The sequence below is a fragment of the Ruditapes philippinarum genome, unplaced genomic scaffold, assembly GCF_026571515.1.
Source record: "Ruditapes philippinarum isolate M1 unplaced genomic scaffold, ASM2657151v2 ctg1794_1_1_1_1, whole genome shotgun sequence".
Lineage (NCBI taxonomy): Eukaryota > Metazoa > Mollusca > Bivalvia > Venerida > Veneridae > Ruditapes > Ruditapes philippinarum.
This window is the reverse complement of record NW_026855931.1, coordinates 296,886-315,672: the sequence shown is the minus strand read 5'-3', so window position 1 is coordinate 315,672 and position 18,787 is coordinate 296,886. Positions and strand designations below refer to the sequence as shown.

The following is an 18,787-nucleotide window of genomic DNA, read 5'->3' as shown; positions in this document are numbered from 1 at the left end:
CCGTGGTGAGAATGAAATCTAAACAAGATATGTTTGTAAAACATGTATGCCCCCTATCGGCAGCCAATTAGTCATGTGATCAGCTTATTATGCATGACTTCTGACCCAGTGAACAAACAATTAATAAGGATTATCTAGTATCTACTGGTCATGACTAGTCACAAGGTAATAATTATTGTGACCCCATAGGTTGTGTGCAGCAATTTAAGTTATTACAAATCTTACCAAATAAAATATGCATAAATTTTATGAATCATGTAGGCCTCATTAATGAAAGCCAAGTTGTTATATTACATAAGACCTTCAAATGTGTATACCAAAAGCATTTTTAGTTTAATATAGAAATATTATTAATAATATATAATATTATTGGTCACAAACCGTCATTAAGTACAAGGTCAATATGACATTGACCCCTTGACCCCAAAATCAAAAGGGGTCATCTACTGGTCATGACAAATCATCATACAAAGTTTGAAGTTCCTAGGCCTAAGCGTTCTTTAGTTATTGATCGGAAACTGTTTTTACCTACAAGGTCAATGTGACCTTGACCTTGGACCCCTTGACCCCAAAATCAATAGGGGTCATCTGCTGGCAATGACCAATCATCATACAAAGTTTGAAGTTTCTAGGCCAAAGCGTTTTTTAGTTATTGATCGGAAATCGTTTTTACTTACAAGGTCAATGTGACCTTGACCTTTGATCCCTTGATCCCAAAATCAATAGGGGTCATCTGCTGGTCATGGCCAATCACCATACCAAGTTTGAAGTTCCTAGGCCTAAGCGTTCTTTAATTATTGATCAGAAACCGTTTTTACTCACAAGATCAATGTGACCTTGACCTTTGGCACCTTGACCCAAAACTCAATAGGGGTCATCTGCTGGTCACGACCAATCATCATACAAAGTTTGAAGTTTCTAGGCCTAAGCGTTTTTAGTTAATTGATCGGAAACCTATTTTACCTACAAGGTCAATGTGACCTTGACCTTTGATCCCAAAATCAATAGGGGTCATCTGCTGGTCATGACCAATCACCATACCAAGCTTGAAGTTCCTAGGCCTAAGGGTTCTTTAGTTATTGATCGGAAACCGTTTTTACCTACAAGGTCCATGTGACCTTGACCTTTGACCCCTTAACCCCAAAATCAATAGGGTCATCTGCTGGTCATGACCAATCACCATACCAAGTTTGAAGTTCCTAAGAGGTCAATGTGACCTTGACCTTTGACCCCTTGACCCCAAAATCAATAGGGGTCATCTACTGATCATGACCAATCACCATATCATGTTTAGAGTCCCTAGGCCTAAGCGTTCTTTAGTTATCGATCGGAATTCGTTTTTACCTACAAGGTCAATGTGACCTTGGCCTTTGACCCCTTAACCCCAAAATCAATAGGGGTCATCTGCTGGTCATAACCAATCACCATACCAAGTTTGAAGTTCCTAGGCCTAAGGGTTCTTTAGTTATTGATCGGAAACCGTTTTTACCCAAGAGGTCAATGTGACCTTGACCTTTGACCCCTTGACCCCAAAATCAATAGGGGTCATCTACTGATCATGACCAATCACCATACCAAGTTTGAAGTTCCTAGGCCTTAAGGTTCTTTAGTTATTGATCGGAAACCGTTTTTGCTTACAAGGTCAATATGACCTTGACCTTTGACCCCTTGACCCCAAAATCAATAGGGGTCATCTACTGGTCATGACCAATCACCATACCAAGTTTGAAGTTCCTAGGCCTAAGGGTTCTTTAGTTATCACTCGGAAACCATTTGGTCTACGGACCGACGGACCGACGGACGGGACGGACCGACAAGTGCAAGGCAATATACCCCCTCTTCTTCGTTTGATTTCCCATTGTGGTTATGACGCTGATGTTATTTTTTTATATTTTTTATGTCTGTGAAAAAGTGATACATATACCAGGGACAAGTAGCAGTATTGAAAACTTTTTGTACTACATTCAAAAATGTTTTGTACATAGGGCATATTTTCAATTGAAGATGGCGCATGTGAATTTATTTAAGGTATGGCCATCCTAACGCGCACTATAAGGAATTGAAAAATTGATAACATAGGTCAGATATAATTAAACCTTAAAAGACACCTGTATGCAAAGTGAAACACACTTTTCCGCACGGAAATCTAGTTATGGCCACTTTTCTGAATTAAATCTTGGATATTAGACAGGCTCTTTTTCAGAAAAAGGTCACCTTTAAACTAGAAGGGTTTCTGTCACAAAAAATATGTTTCTCAAAACTATGTATGCTCACTCATGTGAAGTTTCATTGAAACCCCACCATTAGCTTAACCCGTGAAAGCCGAACAAGATCTTTCTATTTATAGCTCTGACGGCCATTTTGTGCAGCACGGCAAAACATGCCGGTGAAGTCCACAACTTTGGATGGTACTGAACACTCCTGTAAAATTTGGTTAAAATCCCACCAGTAGTTTGACCTGAAAAGGCTGGGCAAGATTTTTATTTTATTAGCTCTGGCGGCCATTTTGTGCAGCGAAACGGTACGTACCGGTTACTTGCACACCTAGGGATGGTACTGATCACTCCTATAAAGTTTATTTGAAATCCAACCAGTAGTTTGACCTGTGAAGGGCGGAATTTTTGTTACTATTTTTAGCTCTGGCGGCCATTTTGTGCAGCGAAGCGGAACGTGTCGGTGATGTGCACAACTAGGGGTGGTACTGATCACCCCTGTTAAGTTTGGTTGAAATCCCACCAGTAGTTTGACATGTGAAGGGCGGACAAGATTTTTCTATTTTTAGATCTTGCGACCATTATGTGCAGCAAAGCGGAACCTGCCGGTGATGTGCACAACTAGGGATGGTACTGATCACTGCTGTAAAGTTTGGTTGAAATCCTACCAGTGGTTTGACCTGTGAAGGGCGGACAAGATTTTTCTATTTTTAGCTCTGGCTGCAATTTTTTGCAGCGAAGCGGAACGTGTCAGAAATGTGCACAACAAGGGATGGTACGGATCACTGATTGAAAGTTTGGTTGAAATCCCACCAGTTGATTGACCTGTGAAGGGCGGACAAGCTTTATGCGAATGGACGGACATATAGACGGACAGACAGACGGCGAAGGCAAAAACAATGTCTCCCAAAAAATTTTGGGAGACATAAGTATCTACAATATCATCCTTACGAAAGAAATTTTTACTTTATTGTTTGGGTAGAAACAAAATGTAACATTCACCTAACAAACCACAAAAGAAAATAATTGTTTCTACTCAAAATTTATGAAATATGAATAAACATGTTATTACAACCCACGGTTTTGACCAACCTAAGAGAACCTAATTGAAAAAAATCCCTAACATTTACTCAAATAACTGCCTGTTTTCCAAGTTTCCCTAAACTTCTCAAAATATTTAGGTTGATCTTGTAAAATATTAAATACTTTTATCAACTAGTTTTAATTCTATTGCAATTAGAAAATGGTAATCTGAATTTCCAAGAAGTAGTGTGAATAAATAAATTCAGCATTTATTAGCTTTAAGGACAGTTTGAAGTCTTAAGAGTGCATCAAATATTTTATTTGTCATTCAATGCGTGTTTAAGGTTAAAGGACGGCGAAAATCTCTTCAAAAACCATATAAAAAATCTAACTCAATGGCATGGTGGTCTACCTCCGATATGTCGTCACAGTGGTTCCATTACTGAGGATATATGTGTCAACAAGACGAATGAACATGGAAGGAGGAAAAGACGTGCAATAGATGGAAAAACTTTAAAAGTAAAGAGAAACCAATTGGATATAACAAGAGATTTAGATAACCGTAAAAAGGTACATTTATATGTTTACATTCAAACTTTATTGTGTGTTAAAGAACTTAAGTTTTGAAGATAAAACTCGATTATACGATTACGCCGCTTTTCAGTCCTGAATTAAACTAAGGGATTATTCTAATAAAATAAAAAAATATCAAACATCATGTAAGTCGTATATCAGATAATCAAATGCAGTAGTTCAGTAATTATATTTCAGCATTGTTGAACTTCTCGTGTTTTCTTGTTAAATAAAAATGGTAACCCGTAAGATAATATTCATCGTCATAACGATTCATCAATCATTTCTATACTCCAGGTTTTCTCTAAATAATTTGAGCATTTTTATGTACCGATACATAATGTATGCTAATACAATGATACATTTGCTGCTAGCAAAATAACTTGAAAAATCACAAATATAAATATAGTTTAGAAAATGTCATTTCCAATCCTCTAAACTGATGTTTTACTATTGTGTATCATTTTTTAATCAGAGAGAAACATTTATCAATATCACTGAAGACGATGCTACTGAAATCTGCAAAACTGCTATCTACAGTTCACCTGCTGTTGTGGAATTCCCAGATAAATTAGCCAATGAAAATCTTACAGTTGTCATTGGTCAGTGCGTGTATGATGTTGTAGTAAGTGTGTTTTTATATGCATGCATATTATTAACCATGTCACAATGGCACGACCGATAAAAAATTTATATGTATAATTTGCACTTCTTTCTCTCTCTCTATTGATACAATATGCAAATATATAAGTGTCGAGATATACTATGGTTAAACAAGTCCATTATTCGCAAAGTTAGGAAACGTGATATAATTTATTCAAAAAAAAAAGGTCAAAATCCCCATCAAATGATTTCGTCAAAAGCTCGAGAAAAGTGCAATCCAAAGAGAAACTAGGAAAGCATATCGGCATTACTAAGACGCAGTCATTTTCAACCAAGACTCCAAAAATGTGAAAAATAAACAAAATCTACCAATATTGTAAAATTAAAAATAACAAAATGAAAGATGTGGTGTGGCATCCCTTAAATCAGAAGGTCAAACATTTACTGATCCAGTTGCAACAGAAAATATCCTTAACTCCCAGTTTGAGCATGTTTTCTCTAGACCTCAGCCCTTAAGCGTATCCCAGCCATGCAAACAGAAGCTTGTTCCAACCATCTTTGCCAAAAGCAACTACATCGAAAGATTGTGTAAAGAAACATTTAAAGGGTCTTAAATTAAAGAAAGCATCTGTTCCTGACCTCACGTGTACTTAAAGATCTCCAGAGGTTACCCCTATACTGACCCCAAATCTTTCAGATCTCTTTAAAAACAGGTATTGTCCCAGATGAGTGGAAGCATGTATTAATTGCACTAGTTAACAAAAAGGTCCAAAATGCAAACCCATCAATTATAGACCTATCTCCATCACATAGCGTCCAAATTGATGGAACACATCTTAGTGGCCAATAAAATGTTTTCTATGATAAACCCAACATACTTAGCCCCCATCGGGTCGAAACGAAGTTGTGAGTCCCAACTAGTAAGCTTCTCCCATGAAATTTATGACAATCTTGAAAGTGGTCAACCAAATAATGTCATAGTCTTGTTTCAGTCTTGTCACAAATTAACGATTGAAATGGGAAGACAAAATAATATACCACTTCATGAAAGAATATGTTTATTTTGTTTTAACCAAAATAATGTAACTGCTATTGATTGTGAATTTCATGCCTTTTTTCAATGTTCTAAGTATAATGACGTCCGAAATAATTATCTCTATAATTGGTGTTCAAATGGTACTACACTTAACGATTTTTATTCGCTGATGAGTACACAAAATGAAGAAAATATTTATAAACTATCTCTGTTTGTATATCACTTGTTGAAAAGTACCAGCTCTTGACTTATTTTATTCTAATTTTATATGTTATGCAACTACATTCAATACATGTATACACTATAATATTTATACTGTTGTGTATTTTTGGGCCGGAGGCCTTTATTTACTTAAATAAAATTGAGTTGAGTTGAGTAAGGCACTTGATAAGGTGGACCATTAAAATCAGTAACTTTCAGTGCATGAGAAATATGGGAAAAATAAATGGTGCCTTGGGTTTAACCCTGATAAATGTTAAGTACTCAAAATAAAAAGATAAACCAACCTTGTAAATTTTCCCTATACCCTCCATAATATCCAACCTAAATCAACTCAAGAAGCAAAACACTTAGGAGTCACTTTTAATCAAGACCTTTCATGGATCAAACATATAAACAACAATACATCAAAAGCAAATAACTCCCTTAGATTCATTAGAAGAATTGTTAAACCCCAAATAAAAAGATGAGGAAAACTTCATTTAAGACCTTAATGAGTCCACAATTATATGTGGCCTTAATTTGAAAACCCTTGAGCATCGTCGAAACATCAGTACATTAACCTACTTGTATAAAATCTAAAACAACATTGTCTTTGTTGACCGCCAACACCATACTCAAACAAGAAATCTGAACTCTTAATACCTTACTAGAGGACACAATTTCATCAAAATTCTTTCTTTCCTGGGAGCTACTCAAACAGGGCTACCACTATTATAACTTACGTAAATATTTTACAGAATTTCACAATCGTAACGGGCGTGTTGGGCTTTCTTTAGGGATTCTGTTTTTCTCTATATTGATTTAATGTACAACTCAATAGTTAGTCCAAGAAATAGGTGAAATAATTGTGCACCTTCTGTGAAAAGCATGAAACTTGGCATGGTGGCAGGAAATAGTATTTCAATTTATTTTAGCCTGGGATCCACTTTTTAAAAATCCAAGATGGCCGCCAAAATGTACATTGTACATCGGGCATGACAAAATGGAGTTATTTATGGCTTTAAAATGATATAAATTGACATTGTAGGTCAATAGTAGATACTACTTCGAGAGTGCTTTAGTAGCATCTTAGTAGCATCAGTAGAAAATTCAATATGGCTTCAAAATCCAAGATGGCCGCCATTAAATGATGCTTTTTGGACAAATTTTAATGATAAAGATAATTTATATGATCAACACTCTTCATACATATAACACAATAATAAACTGGCATTTCTTGCATAAATCTGCACACACAGGTGTACACTTACACAGAAAAAACTTAAAGGTTAAAGGTTTTGTGGCATTAATGGATAAAACCATGGGGGCACATTATCTAGCTGATGTTTTGAAGAATATGGATGCTATTGTACACAAATGGCATCAGCTTTACAGGTTGGCTAAGGTTTTGTATACAAGTTTGTTTTGTAAAAATTACATAATGGAATAGGTTAAAACCTAATACATTTATTTGTGAGCGTAATAGGTCACTGTGAAAGGTCAATAACTCTATCACGGATTTTGATGGAATTATGGCCCTTTAAGATATAGAGAATGCTTTTTTAACTAGGTACTTGTTTAGCTATCAAGCGCTGAGAACAGTCAAGCACTCTATGATGTCATACCAGTAGCTCTGATGTGCGTGATTATGACACCATGCAAACTGCTGTTTGCAAAGACGGCCCCTAGTTGTCTTAATATCAAAAAATAAAACACAAGTGCGTCAAAATCAATAGGAAACCGTTTCATTATGCAAAAAACAACATATCGTAGAATCACCAAACTAGTCGAATACTTCTATCTAAGAATGACTGTAACACAGGTTTTTGTGCATCAACATCTGCAGAACATCAACATCTGACCCTGTAGGACAAGGGCTTTAAATGTGTCCTCTTGCTCATGAAGATGTTAATGCACAAAAAGAGTGAATAAATCCTCTATTGTATTGTACATGTATATTTTAGGGTATACATGCACACAATTTCTTAGCTTATCCGAACCAAATGTTCAGTATGAAGTGTTGCGGGAGGTAAGGGGTTCTTCGAAATCCTGTCTCTCATTTTTTTTTAAATGAATTTAGTGTGCAGCATCCTTATGACTACGTGTTTGTCATTATTAACACTAGTCATTTGTGACTTAATATGAGATCAAATTTAGACTTTACAGCTGTTTATACTTAATTTTGATAATTTTATGAGATTCCGTCTGTAAGATTGAATTACTCACTTTCTGACTACTGTGAATGTCGGAGCTGCGTTCAAGGGGCAACATTCTTATATCGCTTGTAAATTTCTTCTTTTTATATTTTATTGTAGTTGAAATGCACGATAAAGCCTTTCATAAGCATAAAATTATATTTTTCCTGATATTACAAATGGTTGCATTTTAATCTCAGTTTTTTGGATTTCAAAAACATATAAAAAACTTTAGCAAATTATTAATCTAAAAACTGTTGCTGTTAACTTAGATTAAATGATTTTTGTCTTTTTACTTCTTTCCACAACTGTCATAAAAGTACAGTACACAAGAACTAGTGAAATCATGCCTACGTTAGCTTATTTTATGAGGTTTATTGTTTATTGAAAATCAATGTAGCTTTTTTATTTTCATTTTCATAGTTTCTAGAACCACTATGATAATAAAACTTAATTGATCTTAACTGGACCATCATTCAGTACTAGATCAATAGGTGTTAATTATGGATAATGTCATAGTTTTGCTTGCTTTTACTGATCAATTTCAGTTGATAATACTTAAAAACAGTACCTTGCTTGATTTAGTATGAAAACGACCTGATGTAATCAAGTATTACATTTATATAAACATTTCAAGGACCAATTTGAATATGGGGAGTACATGAGTATTTTATGTAGAATAAAATATAGATCTGTTATTACGAAGTCTAGGATATCCACACATTGCCTTATGCTTGAAACCGGACGATATGATCAGAACAGAGTTGAAAACACATGCAATATATGTCAATCTAGAGACATTGACGACAAATTCCATATTATATGTGTGTGTCCCTGCTACCGACCTTCTTTGTTATATGTACAACAGCTACTCGCTTAGTATCCAGAACTATTGTAAGAACTAGCCACTATTGACTCAGAACATGAACTAGTTGAAGTAATTGTGGGTAATGTTATTCTTTTCATTCTAATCAAAATACAAATTCATAGCCTTGAATCTCTGAAATTATTATGAAGTGTTTTCTTTTTAGGGAAAATTGCTCATCTGTTGGTAAGAATTTACAAAAGATCCTATACCATTCCAATGACCCAATAAGAGGTCTGCTACATATTAATCCATTGGAAAAGCTACCTGTTAAATCATTGGAATAAGGCACTGCCTAGTTTGATTGCAAGTTACTTGCTCTTGTTCAAGGGCAGGTAATACAATTATAAGATGTTTAACCCCCATTTTTTGTTTTAAGTGTTCTTTTGTTTCTTTTATTGTGTTCTTATACCAAGTAAAAAATAAACCTGAGACAATTTAATTATGAGCATGTTTCAATATGAAAAATGAAACCGATGTTTTTTCAACAGTTGCATAATTATACGATAAGGTTTTGTGGCCATATTTAACTTTGGCAGCCATGTTGACATTTTTGATAGATTATCCTTGTGCTGATATATTCAACAGGCATGTCGTATAATGTATTTTATGTGATTTTATACTAATCTGAAAATGATTACAGCTGAAAAACTAAAATAATCTGAAAATTTTAATATGGCAGCCATGTTGGATTTTGGCGACCATGTTGGATTTGTAAAATCCTAGATCAGCAGCTTGAATACAAATAAATGTGTGATGCAATAATTATAAATCGATTTTATTTCATACTGTTGTGTAATGACGACAACAGCTGAAAAACTATAGCATTCTAACAGTTTTAATATGGCGGCCATCTTGGATTTTGTCAGCCATCTTGGATTTGTTCAACCTAGATCACAGGCCTGAATACAAATAAATGTGCAATATAATAAAGTGGTGTTATTTCATACTGATATGTTATGACTATAGCTAAAAAACTTTAATTTTCCAAAAAAAAAATATATATGGCGGCCATCTTGGATTTTTGGCGGCCATCTTAGATTTACACTACTTGGAGCCGAGGCTTGAATATCATTTAATGTGAAATATAATGAATTGGTGCTATTTTATACTGTTCTAGTTATGACTACAGCTGAAATACTAAAATTTTCTGAAATTTTTAATATATGGCGGCCATCTTGGATTTTGGCGGCCATATTGGATTCGCACAATCCGGATCCCAGGCTTAAATCAAATGGATTGTTTCAACCAACAACTGTGCCAAGTTTCATGCTTTTCACAAGAGGTGCACAATTCACCATATTTTATGCACGGATTTCGTGATGTAAAAACACTTATGCGCCACGGGATTAGCTAGCCTGATTTTATGTGAATGTTCTTGACAAACTTCATAAGATCTTTGGTCATTGTAATTGTCTGTTGTCTTCACGAAAATTATCAAACGTTTTATTTAAAGAGGTTATGACCCTACTATTTAAAGACATACCGCATGCTTCAAACCTTTTGCAATTGGACGCTACGCTTTATTCTTTTGAAAACATCTGACGAACCAAGTGGGATACTCTATGATGGACAGTTCTTAAAGCCCTTTGGGACTGAATTGCCTTAATGTTTGTTTCTGCCTTGCTTCGTCGGGCCATTATAGGTGATTTTCGTTTTGCTCTGTCTTCATTTAAGACAATTAATACTTTTGCTATGGTCATTCGGTTTTCTGTTATATATTCTACATGATCATTTCTGTGTTTTACTTATTTCACCTTTTGTAACCATAACAACTGTTAGAATTTCACTTAGTTGGGCTAAGAGTTAGGTTTGGTGCACCATTAGCCGGCTTAAACTCCTCAGCAGTATTTATGCTGCTGACCGTTCCAAGGCGGCACCACGCTGTTTTCCTCAGATGTATATTTTTGTTGTTTCATACTGTTTTGGTGATACCTTTGCTAATGTCCCTTGTTGTTTTCACGTCTACACATCTTCCCTTTTGCCCCTTGTTTTTTTTTAAATTTTGTCCCTTCCCTTCCCCGTACTTCAAGTCCCCTGCCCCTGTGCCCTTTTACTTTGTGGGCTTATTAATCAATCAATGGTATTTGATTTTGATGTTGGTAACTAGTATTTCCTTTTCATGTATTATTAAGTAATTATCCTATTCGTACTCGTGCCTTGTGTCCTGTCCTGTTTTTGTTCTGAGTCCTCCTATGCTCCTGGCCTCTGGTCCTTGTTTCTTGGTCGTGTGTGTGTGTGTGTGTTGGTGTGTGTGTGGTGGGGGGCGGGGTCTGTTCATTGAACGTCGCCCTTCCGTGTTGATTTTGTTTATTATATTTTGTGGAATAGTCTTCCTCTTACTCTTCAGTCAAACCCCAGTTTAAACATGTTTGCTGTGAGTCTTGATCCATTCTACAAATTCTAATTTGCACACTATGTCTTTTAAATTAAAAGTCTTATAAGTTTTATTCTTTTATCTTTTGAGATTTCCATGTACTTAATGTTTTTCATTTACAGTTCCCTGACAACGCGCCTTCTAGTCATAATCAAATTTGATTGTTATGCAGTATCATGTAGTTGTATATGTTTTGGTTTTGATTTCCCGATGAAATGGGCCAAACCATTTTGTGTTTTTTTATCAAACGTTATCTAAGTTGTTGTTGTGAATAATGATTGAATTATGCTTCATTTCTTTAAAAATTCTGTTTACCATTGTTTATTTAATGTTAGAAAATAAAAACATATTGAAAATGTTTTGTCTTTTGAAGTATATAATTTTCTTTTATAGCATATTGAATAAATGTTATAAGATATTCTTTTTATAAATTTTGTAGCAAGAAAATGATGCGTCATGGGCTGGCGCACATGTTGCAGCGTTAAATAATATTGCTAGAAATATACTCGCATTTAATCCAGTGTTTACGACAAACCATTCAGATGCTGTTGAAACGTTCTTGTCCCATACATGTGTAAATAATTGCAGTGGACATGGAGTGTGTTTAAAAGATGGTACAATACATTTTTTATCATTTCAAACTTATGTTTTAAAAACCAACATAACTCTTTAATGAAATATCAATTTTTATACATTTTTGTTCATAACTTTCTTTGATAATCGTTATTTTTATCAAATATACTACATACTTTTGACCTAATAAATTTAAATATATGCTAAATATTTTGGTATTTTTTCTTCTATATGTAGTAATGTTACACAGAAAAAGTATACTACTCGTATGTTAAATGCAGGATTGTGTAGCTGCACTGGGATGTACAAAGGCCATGATTGCGGTGTTGATATTAGAATTCCGCCTCTAATATTTGATGTTCAAGACGGGGGATATTGTGATGATACAAACTTGTGTACATGCCTGGTATTGAAATCAGACAACCTTTTTGACGGGTTTAAGTGTCACATGAAAACAATTAAGGTAAAAGTTTCTTCAAACAGACACTGCTTTTTTGGCTAATTGTTATTATTGAAAATACATGTATATTGCATTGCGTAACACATTTCTTTTATTTATTTTTTATTTTCATATTTTGTTTTTCATATTGCTAAATCGTCGTTGAAATAAAAAGGAGGCAGTTTTTACAATAAAATGATCATTCTGCTAAATAATGCATCATCTTATGTTTTCTTATTTTACCAGCCTAAATTGCCGAAACATGAAATGTATTCATGAATTATTTTTGTCGTTTACATACAATGTTGAAATACAGTAACTGTTGTCATGTGATTTCTGTTTTCTAAGAATATTTTATGAGCTAGACATTAAGCAGCAATACAATCCCCTTTACAACAATTTTAAGATAATCAATGAATACTAGTATTTCTTTCGCCTACTAATTTCGATTGGTGAAGAATCTTTGGTTTTATTCTGATCGGAACTATCTTAAAGGTGAATTTCAACGGTTCTTATGACGTCATTGGTAACTCTACAGAAGGTGGGCGTTATGAAGACTTGTACACTGGTCATTGTTGCACAATGTCAGCACGACAAAAGCGTTCAGATACCACTGTCAATGACATACAACCGTTCATATACGGATATGACCTCTCTATTAGCAATGACGGAATACATTTTGGAAAAGTTAGTTCTGTATACTTCTATGACGATACCTGTGTTTATACAGAGGATACATCTGAATCGGTACTCATGAGAATTAAGGTAATCTATTTAAATTTTTTCTTCTACAGAATGAGGACTGATCAATTATTTAAAGCCTTTTTGTAAGAAAATATGGACTGTTGTATGAAAATAGTTAATAACGTGTCATCCCAGAAAAGATTAACAAAAATCAAAATCAATGGAAAAAAATGAAAATAATTTTTCAGTTTAAATATTGTATCACATGAATAATGTTATAACCATTTTTGTAATCGTTTCTATTTTGTTGATTTACATGAATCTATAAACACATTGGATTGGGCGTTTGAATTATGTTACATACTTACTTTCTTACTCATTTACTAACAAACATTCTTCCTTCCTTCCGTACTTCCGAACTTACTTAATTACTTATTTACTTTTCTCCTTTTCAGGAAGGATTCTGTTTTGTTAATGACACGTGCATTAAACAAGGGTTTAAACAGACAAGTGTCGATGATGAATCGTACTGTGCTGTATGTAAACCAGAACAAAATAAATTTTCCTTAACTTTTGGTACGTTTATTATTATTATCATTATAATTATTATTATTATTATTATTATTAAAATTAGAAAAAAAGTAAATTCATAATCAAGTGTTTATTTTAAACCGATTTGAACTTTTAATGCTGACAACGCCTTGTTTACGGTTTTGTATACTATTGTAAATCATTTTCAATTTTATGCTAAAGTAACCATATATAAACAGTACTTGAATTCTTCGTTTTAAGTACAAGTGTAAAAACCAAGTCATTGCTGACTAACACTACTCCTTAACCTTTGATCATGGTTTCATTTGCATAATGCATTGTAACATTTTCTTATAATATTTTATGATATAATTGTTTGCTTAAGTATAATAACTTAAGTCATTAGATGAAAAAAGTTAGTAAAAGCTATCAAAAATGCGCCATTTAATCTACAAAATAAATATAACATACTGATGTTTTATATAAGTTTCATTTAATTAGATAATGATGTTACGAAATTCCAGGTAAATGTAACCAAGAAGAAGATGGGCAAATTCCAGTAGCTGCAGTAATCGGTATTGTCATTGGATCATTGATAGTTCTTGTCGTGATCCTATTGGTCGTTCGCTACATTTACTTAAAGTCGTCAAAAAGAATAAGGTATATCGTTTTATTTCTTAAATTACGCTTTAAGAGCTGATTCAAGTTAACAAAGAGTAATTATAAAAAAAGGATTGCTTTCCCCTCTTGTACGATTTTCAAAAATTAAGCCTGCTCAAGGAATAGTATGCATGTATAAATAATAAAAATACCAAACGACTTTTTGAACAAACGAAGATAGTGATAATATCTGTATAATCATATGCTTACAATTTTGAAATGTTTTATTAAGATTTAATATAATTATATAACCCTTTTAGCTTACCTTAGTACAAAGTGCTCAAGGGTGAACTCTGTCATGCATCGTTAATGGCGTCAAACTATTTCATAAAAAACAACAACATCTCATATACAAATTGGTCAATATTGTTACTATTGAGCAGAGTTGTTCCTGGCATGAAGTTTGTATATGTATACATGTATAGTTGAAAAACAAACACAATCTTCTTCTTTTATACTATTAAGGCTTTACCAAAAATATTTTGTATGAAACTTGCCTGATGGACCTCTACAAAAATGTTCAAATTATAGCCCTTGGGATAGAATTGGCCCCGGCCAGGGGAACATAGACTTTGCTTATATGTATATAGTAGAATTAAAAAAAAATCTTCTCTTAAACTACAAAAGCTAAAGCTTAGTGCATTATTTAGTAGACACCTACTAAGTTTGTTCAAATAATAGCCCTTGGGTAAAAGGTGGCCCCGCACAAGGGGTTGTGGCTTTTCCTTTTTATGTATGTAGTTATAACAAATAAAAACTTGTTCTATCACATAATAGAGGCTGAAGCTTAGATATTTGGTTTGAAACATTGTCTGGCAGACCTCTATGAAAATTATTCAAATTATAGTCATTGGGTCAAACTGGTCCCGCTCTTGGGGACCATAGATTTTCCTTATATGTATATACTAAAATAAAAAATAATCTTCTTTTATTATACTACAGAGGCATTAGACTAAATATTTCGTATGAAACATTGTCTGGCTAACTTATCAAATTATAGCCCTTTGGTAAAAAAACAAGAGCTATAGCTTAATTTTAGACATAACACATTAACTAGTAGACTTTGACTTCTATAGCAAAAGTTTTTCCTTTCCATAGCAACCAATGACTTCCATAGCAATCAGTGACTTTCCATAGCTACCACTAACTTTCAATAACAACCAGATACTTCCATAAAAAACCTAATTTTCTGTAGCAACCAATGACTTCCATAGCAATCAGTGACTTTCCATAGCTACCACTAACTTTAAATAACAACAAGATACTTCCATAAAAACTAATTTTCATTAACAACCAATGACTTCTTTAGCAACCAGTGACTTTCCATAGCTATCTGTGACTTTCCATAGCATCCACTGAGTTCCATAGCAACCAGTGACTTGACATAGCAAGTATTGACTTTCCATAGCAACAATTGACTTTCCATAACAACAATTGAATCTCTATATCAACCATTGCCTTTCCATGGCAACCATTGACTTTCCATAGCAACCATTGACTAGCTTTCAAAGCAACCACTAACTTTCAGTAGCAACCAGTGACTTCAATAGCAACCAGTGACTTTCCATACCTACCAGTGACTATCAACCACTGATTTTTCAAAGCAACCATAGACTTCCATAGCAACCTTTGCCTTTTCATAGCAACCCCAATGACTTTTAAGCAACCAGTGAATTTCTAGCAGCCATTGTTTTTTTCATAGCAAACTTTAAATTTCAATAGCAACTAGTGACTTCAATACAAAACCTTTCATAGCAACGTGTGAATCTACCATGGAATTTCATAGCAGGCACTGACATCCAAGGAATCCATTTATTTTGTATATAAACCGATGACTTCTTTAGAAACTAGTGTTTTACTATTGGCAGAAGCATTGTTAGCTGTGCATATTTCATAAACCTTCGATATAACTTTAACAGTTAGTCCATGGTTTAAGATATTTATTTGCATTCTCAAATCTTCGACATAGTAATCTTGTGCATGTTCAAAAAGTACGCACTTAGATACTGAATTAGAAATCAAATGATAAGCAATTTCGTATTAGACTACCTGACCAGTGTCTAAAATTCATCTAAGATAGCCGTCATGTTTACACTACGCGTTACCACAAATGCACGTGAACCCAGTTTGTAATATATGTGTTTACGTGTATAACAAAATTATAATTTACAAGTGTTCTGCACAAATTATTCCCTGCGCAATAATATGCTTTCAATTGCACTAACCTTTTTTATGTCAAGTATACATATTACTTATTTTTTACTTAAGAATTGACAAAGGAGTTCAACATGTAAGAATCATTTTAATTGTTTGGTTTTTTGTTACAGAATTAATACAGAAATAAATAACAGGAACAGAACAGAAGATATTTCGGGACCCGGTCTTCCAGACATTACCATGTTTGATGCTGCAAAACCACGTTTGAAAACCACTGGAATTCTTAAACCAATGGAAGACGCATTCACAAAAGATGAGATGAAAGCTCGACTTTACTTAAATGAACTGGTGTCTCCAAATGAAGATGATGAAATTCAACCGCCGCGATGCGATGATATTAAATATGAGCGTGGACTATCTGCAGTTTCTCTCAAAATAGTATAGGCTACTCAAGAACAAGAAAAAATGTATATGCCATCACTTTTTATGCATTTTTGATAACTAGAGCTACACAAATTTGGTGCAACAAAGCTAATAATTGATTCACAGACGGACAAGCAATGATTCGAAGATAAATTTGTCTTTGTTTTCTATTTCAATGTTCTATTACACAAATATTATGTTCTATTCATCACATATGCAATAAAAAGAACGGTTTAGTCAAATTTTCATTGATGCGCTTTTTTAGTGTAATGCTATTATTATGTTTGTATATTTAGCTTTATGTTTGTAAAACGCAAATGACTTCATGATATTAGTGTAATATCGTGTTTATTAAATAGCTTTATCACATAATCTGCGGCGCAGAAGTGTAATGAATAGAGGATAATGAATGAGTGTAAGTTCAATGCTGAATTTATTGCACGAGTTGAATAAAATCATATTATGCGCGCTTGAAACGCTTATGATGTCACGTCAAAATATATGCACGGCCGTGCAATACCATTTTTACTGAGTCGCAAAATCGGCACGAGTGTGTGATAAAACCATTTAATGAAAAAGATATTATTATTGTTTTAAATTAGTTTAATTTCTGAATACTCATTACACTTTTATTGATCATATATCTGTTTTACATTCATTTAATTTCTTTTACTTTTTAGGGTATAAGAGGGTTCAATTTTACTATCATCATTATTATCAAGCTTGATTTTATGCTTCATGTTGCTGAGTCGTGTTGTGGTTGCGGCTATTGAACGCCGTCTTTCCTTGTTGATCTTGTTTATCATATTTTATGTTTCACTATTTGCATCAACTGCACGTTCTTTTAACCTTTAACAAAAAGTGTTTCTACCATAAAAATATTTTTTATCTGCAATGATTAATTTTACTGAATTCATAGTTAACATGTGTTACAACTGTTATATATTAGCAATATAACAAGAGTGAATGGTATAATCTTGTATATAATCATTCTTTTTGGAACTACGATTGTAACTATATACGTTACAGAAATAGCCATACCTGTAGAAAAGTACTCCTGAATATATAAGCAGTCATAGAAAATGTCAACTCTTGTATTTCTATTAAACGGACAATTGAACTGTTGCAGAATATTAATTATATATACCCTTAATGCATTTAGATATAAGATCAGATACATATTTTGCTGCCCAAGTGATTTCATCTTCAATAAATATTAATGAAACAACGATAGCATAAAAGGCCAACAACTGTACATCAATAGTTGTATTCTGTCAATGTTTAATTTTCAACGTTTTGCAAATCTAGGGCATCTAACTGCTGAATTTTAATTTTTACATTTTTTTTTTGTATTCTCAATTTTCTTACACAAATATTTTCTTATAATATTACTGATATCTTGTTAGAATTATCACGTGTTTGAAAAACATATTTGTTTACTAGAATGTGGTTTGTAGTGAATTCCGCAATAAAATATGTTCTTTTTGGCATCACTGTTCTTTTTTATATACATGACAAACAAGTTAATCAAAGGTCGACAACTAAGATTAGCCGAAATATCTAAACGCCGTATTTCATCGGAGACCAGACACTGATCTCTTGTTTGTGACACCGAAAACAATTACTCTTCTACCTTGACAAGAACTTAAATATGGTTGACCGCTTCGAATAATTACTAATTATCATTGTCACCAAAACATCTTCTGCATGTCTTAAAATGGCCAGTTGTCATCAAATAGTACCTACTGACAATAACAACTGTCCACTTATTACTTCTGCAACATCAGTCTTGTCATTTCTACAATGATAGAAGCTAGTTTATCATTTACTGTTAAATCGTAATATCATTTAATTGAATAATGAGAACTGCTATTTACCAGAAAATTGTCCGGAGTTCAGAATTAAGAAGTACGGGAATTACATAGAAATAAAAAGGATAAATTACGGGACCCTAAAAATTGTTCGGATTTCAGAACTTTCCAGATTTAAGAATTTCTGAAATTTTGAAGTTACACTTTATTTACTCCAGGGTATTCATGACATTTATTTACCATCACATTTTACAAGGCAAGCATGTACAACCCTCGTTGTCTGCTCAGTCTCTATACTTGTACATCTCGGCTATTACCAATAATAACCTTGGACTTATTACGGATTGAAAGTAGTTCTACCACGTGGTGTTAGAGGTGTAATCTTTGATAATGTATAAAGAATGTATATATTTGACATCTTGA

The 18,787-nt window shown here is 33.5% G+C and overlaps 1 protein-coding gene across 1 annotated transcript; it reads left to right on the top strand.

Annotated features, from left to right (window-relative positions):
- The first annotated feature begins 2,380 nt into the window (after positions 1-2,380).
- On the top strand, positions 2,381-18,043 carry LOC132744900 (von Willebrand factor D and EGF domain-containing protein-like). The gene is made up of 9 exons (XM_060733693.1): positions 2,381-2,408; positions 3,520-3,806; positions 4,285-4,434; positions 11,526-11,700; positions 11,941-12,122; positions 12,594-12,863; positions 13,238-13,358; positions 13,838-13,973; positions 16,301-18,043. The coding sequence occupies exons 1-9, from the start codon at positions 2,381-2,383 to the stop codon at positions 16,572-16,574; spliced, it is 1,623 nt and encodes a 540-aa protein (XP_060589676.1). The 3' UTR covers positions 16,575-18,043.
- The last annotated feature ends 744 nt before the right edge of the window (positions 18,044-18,787 follow it).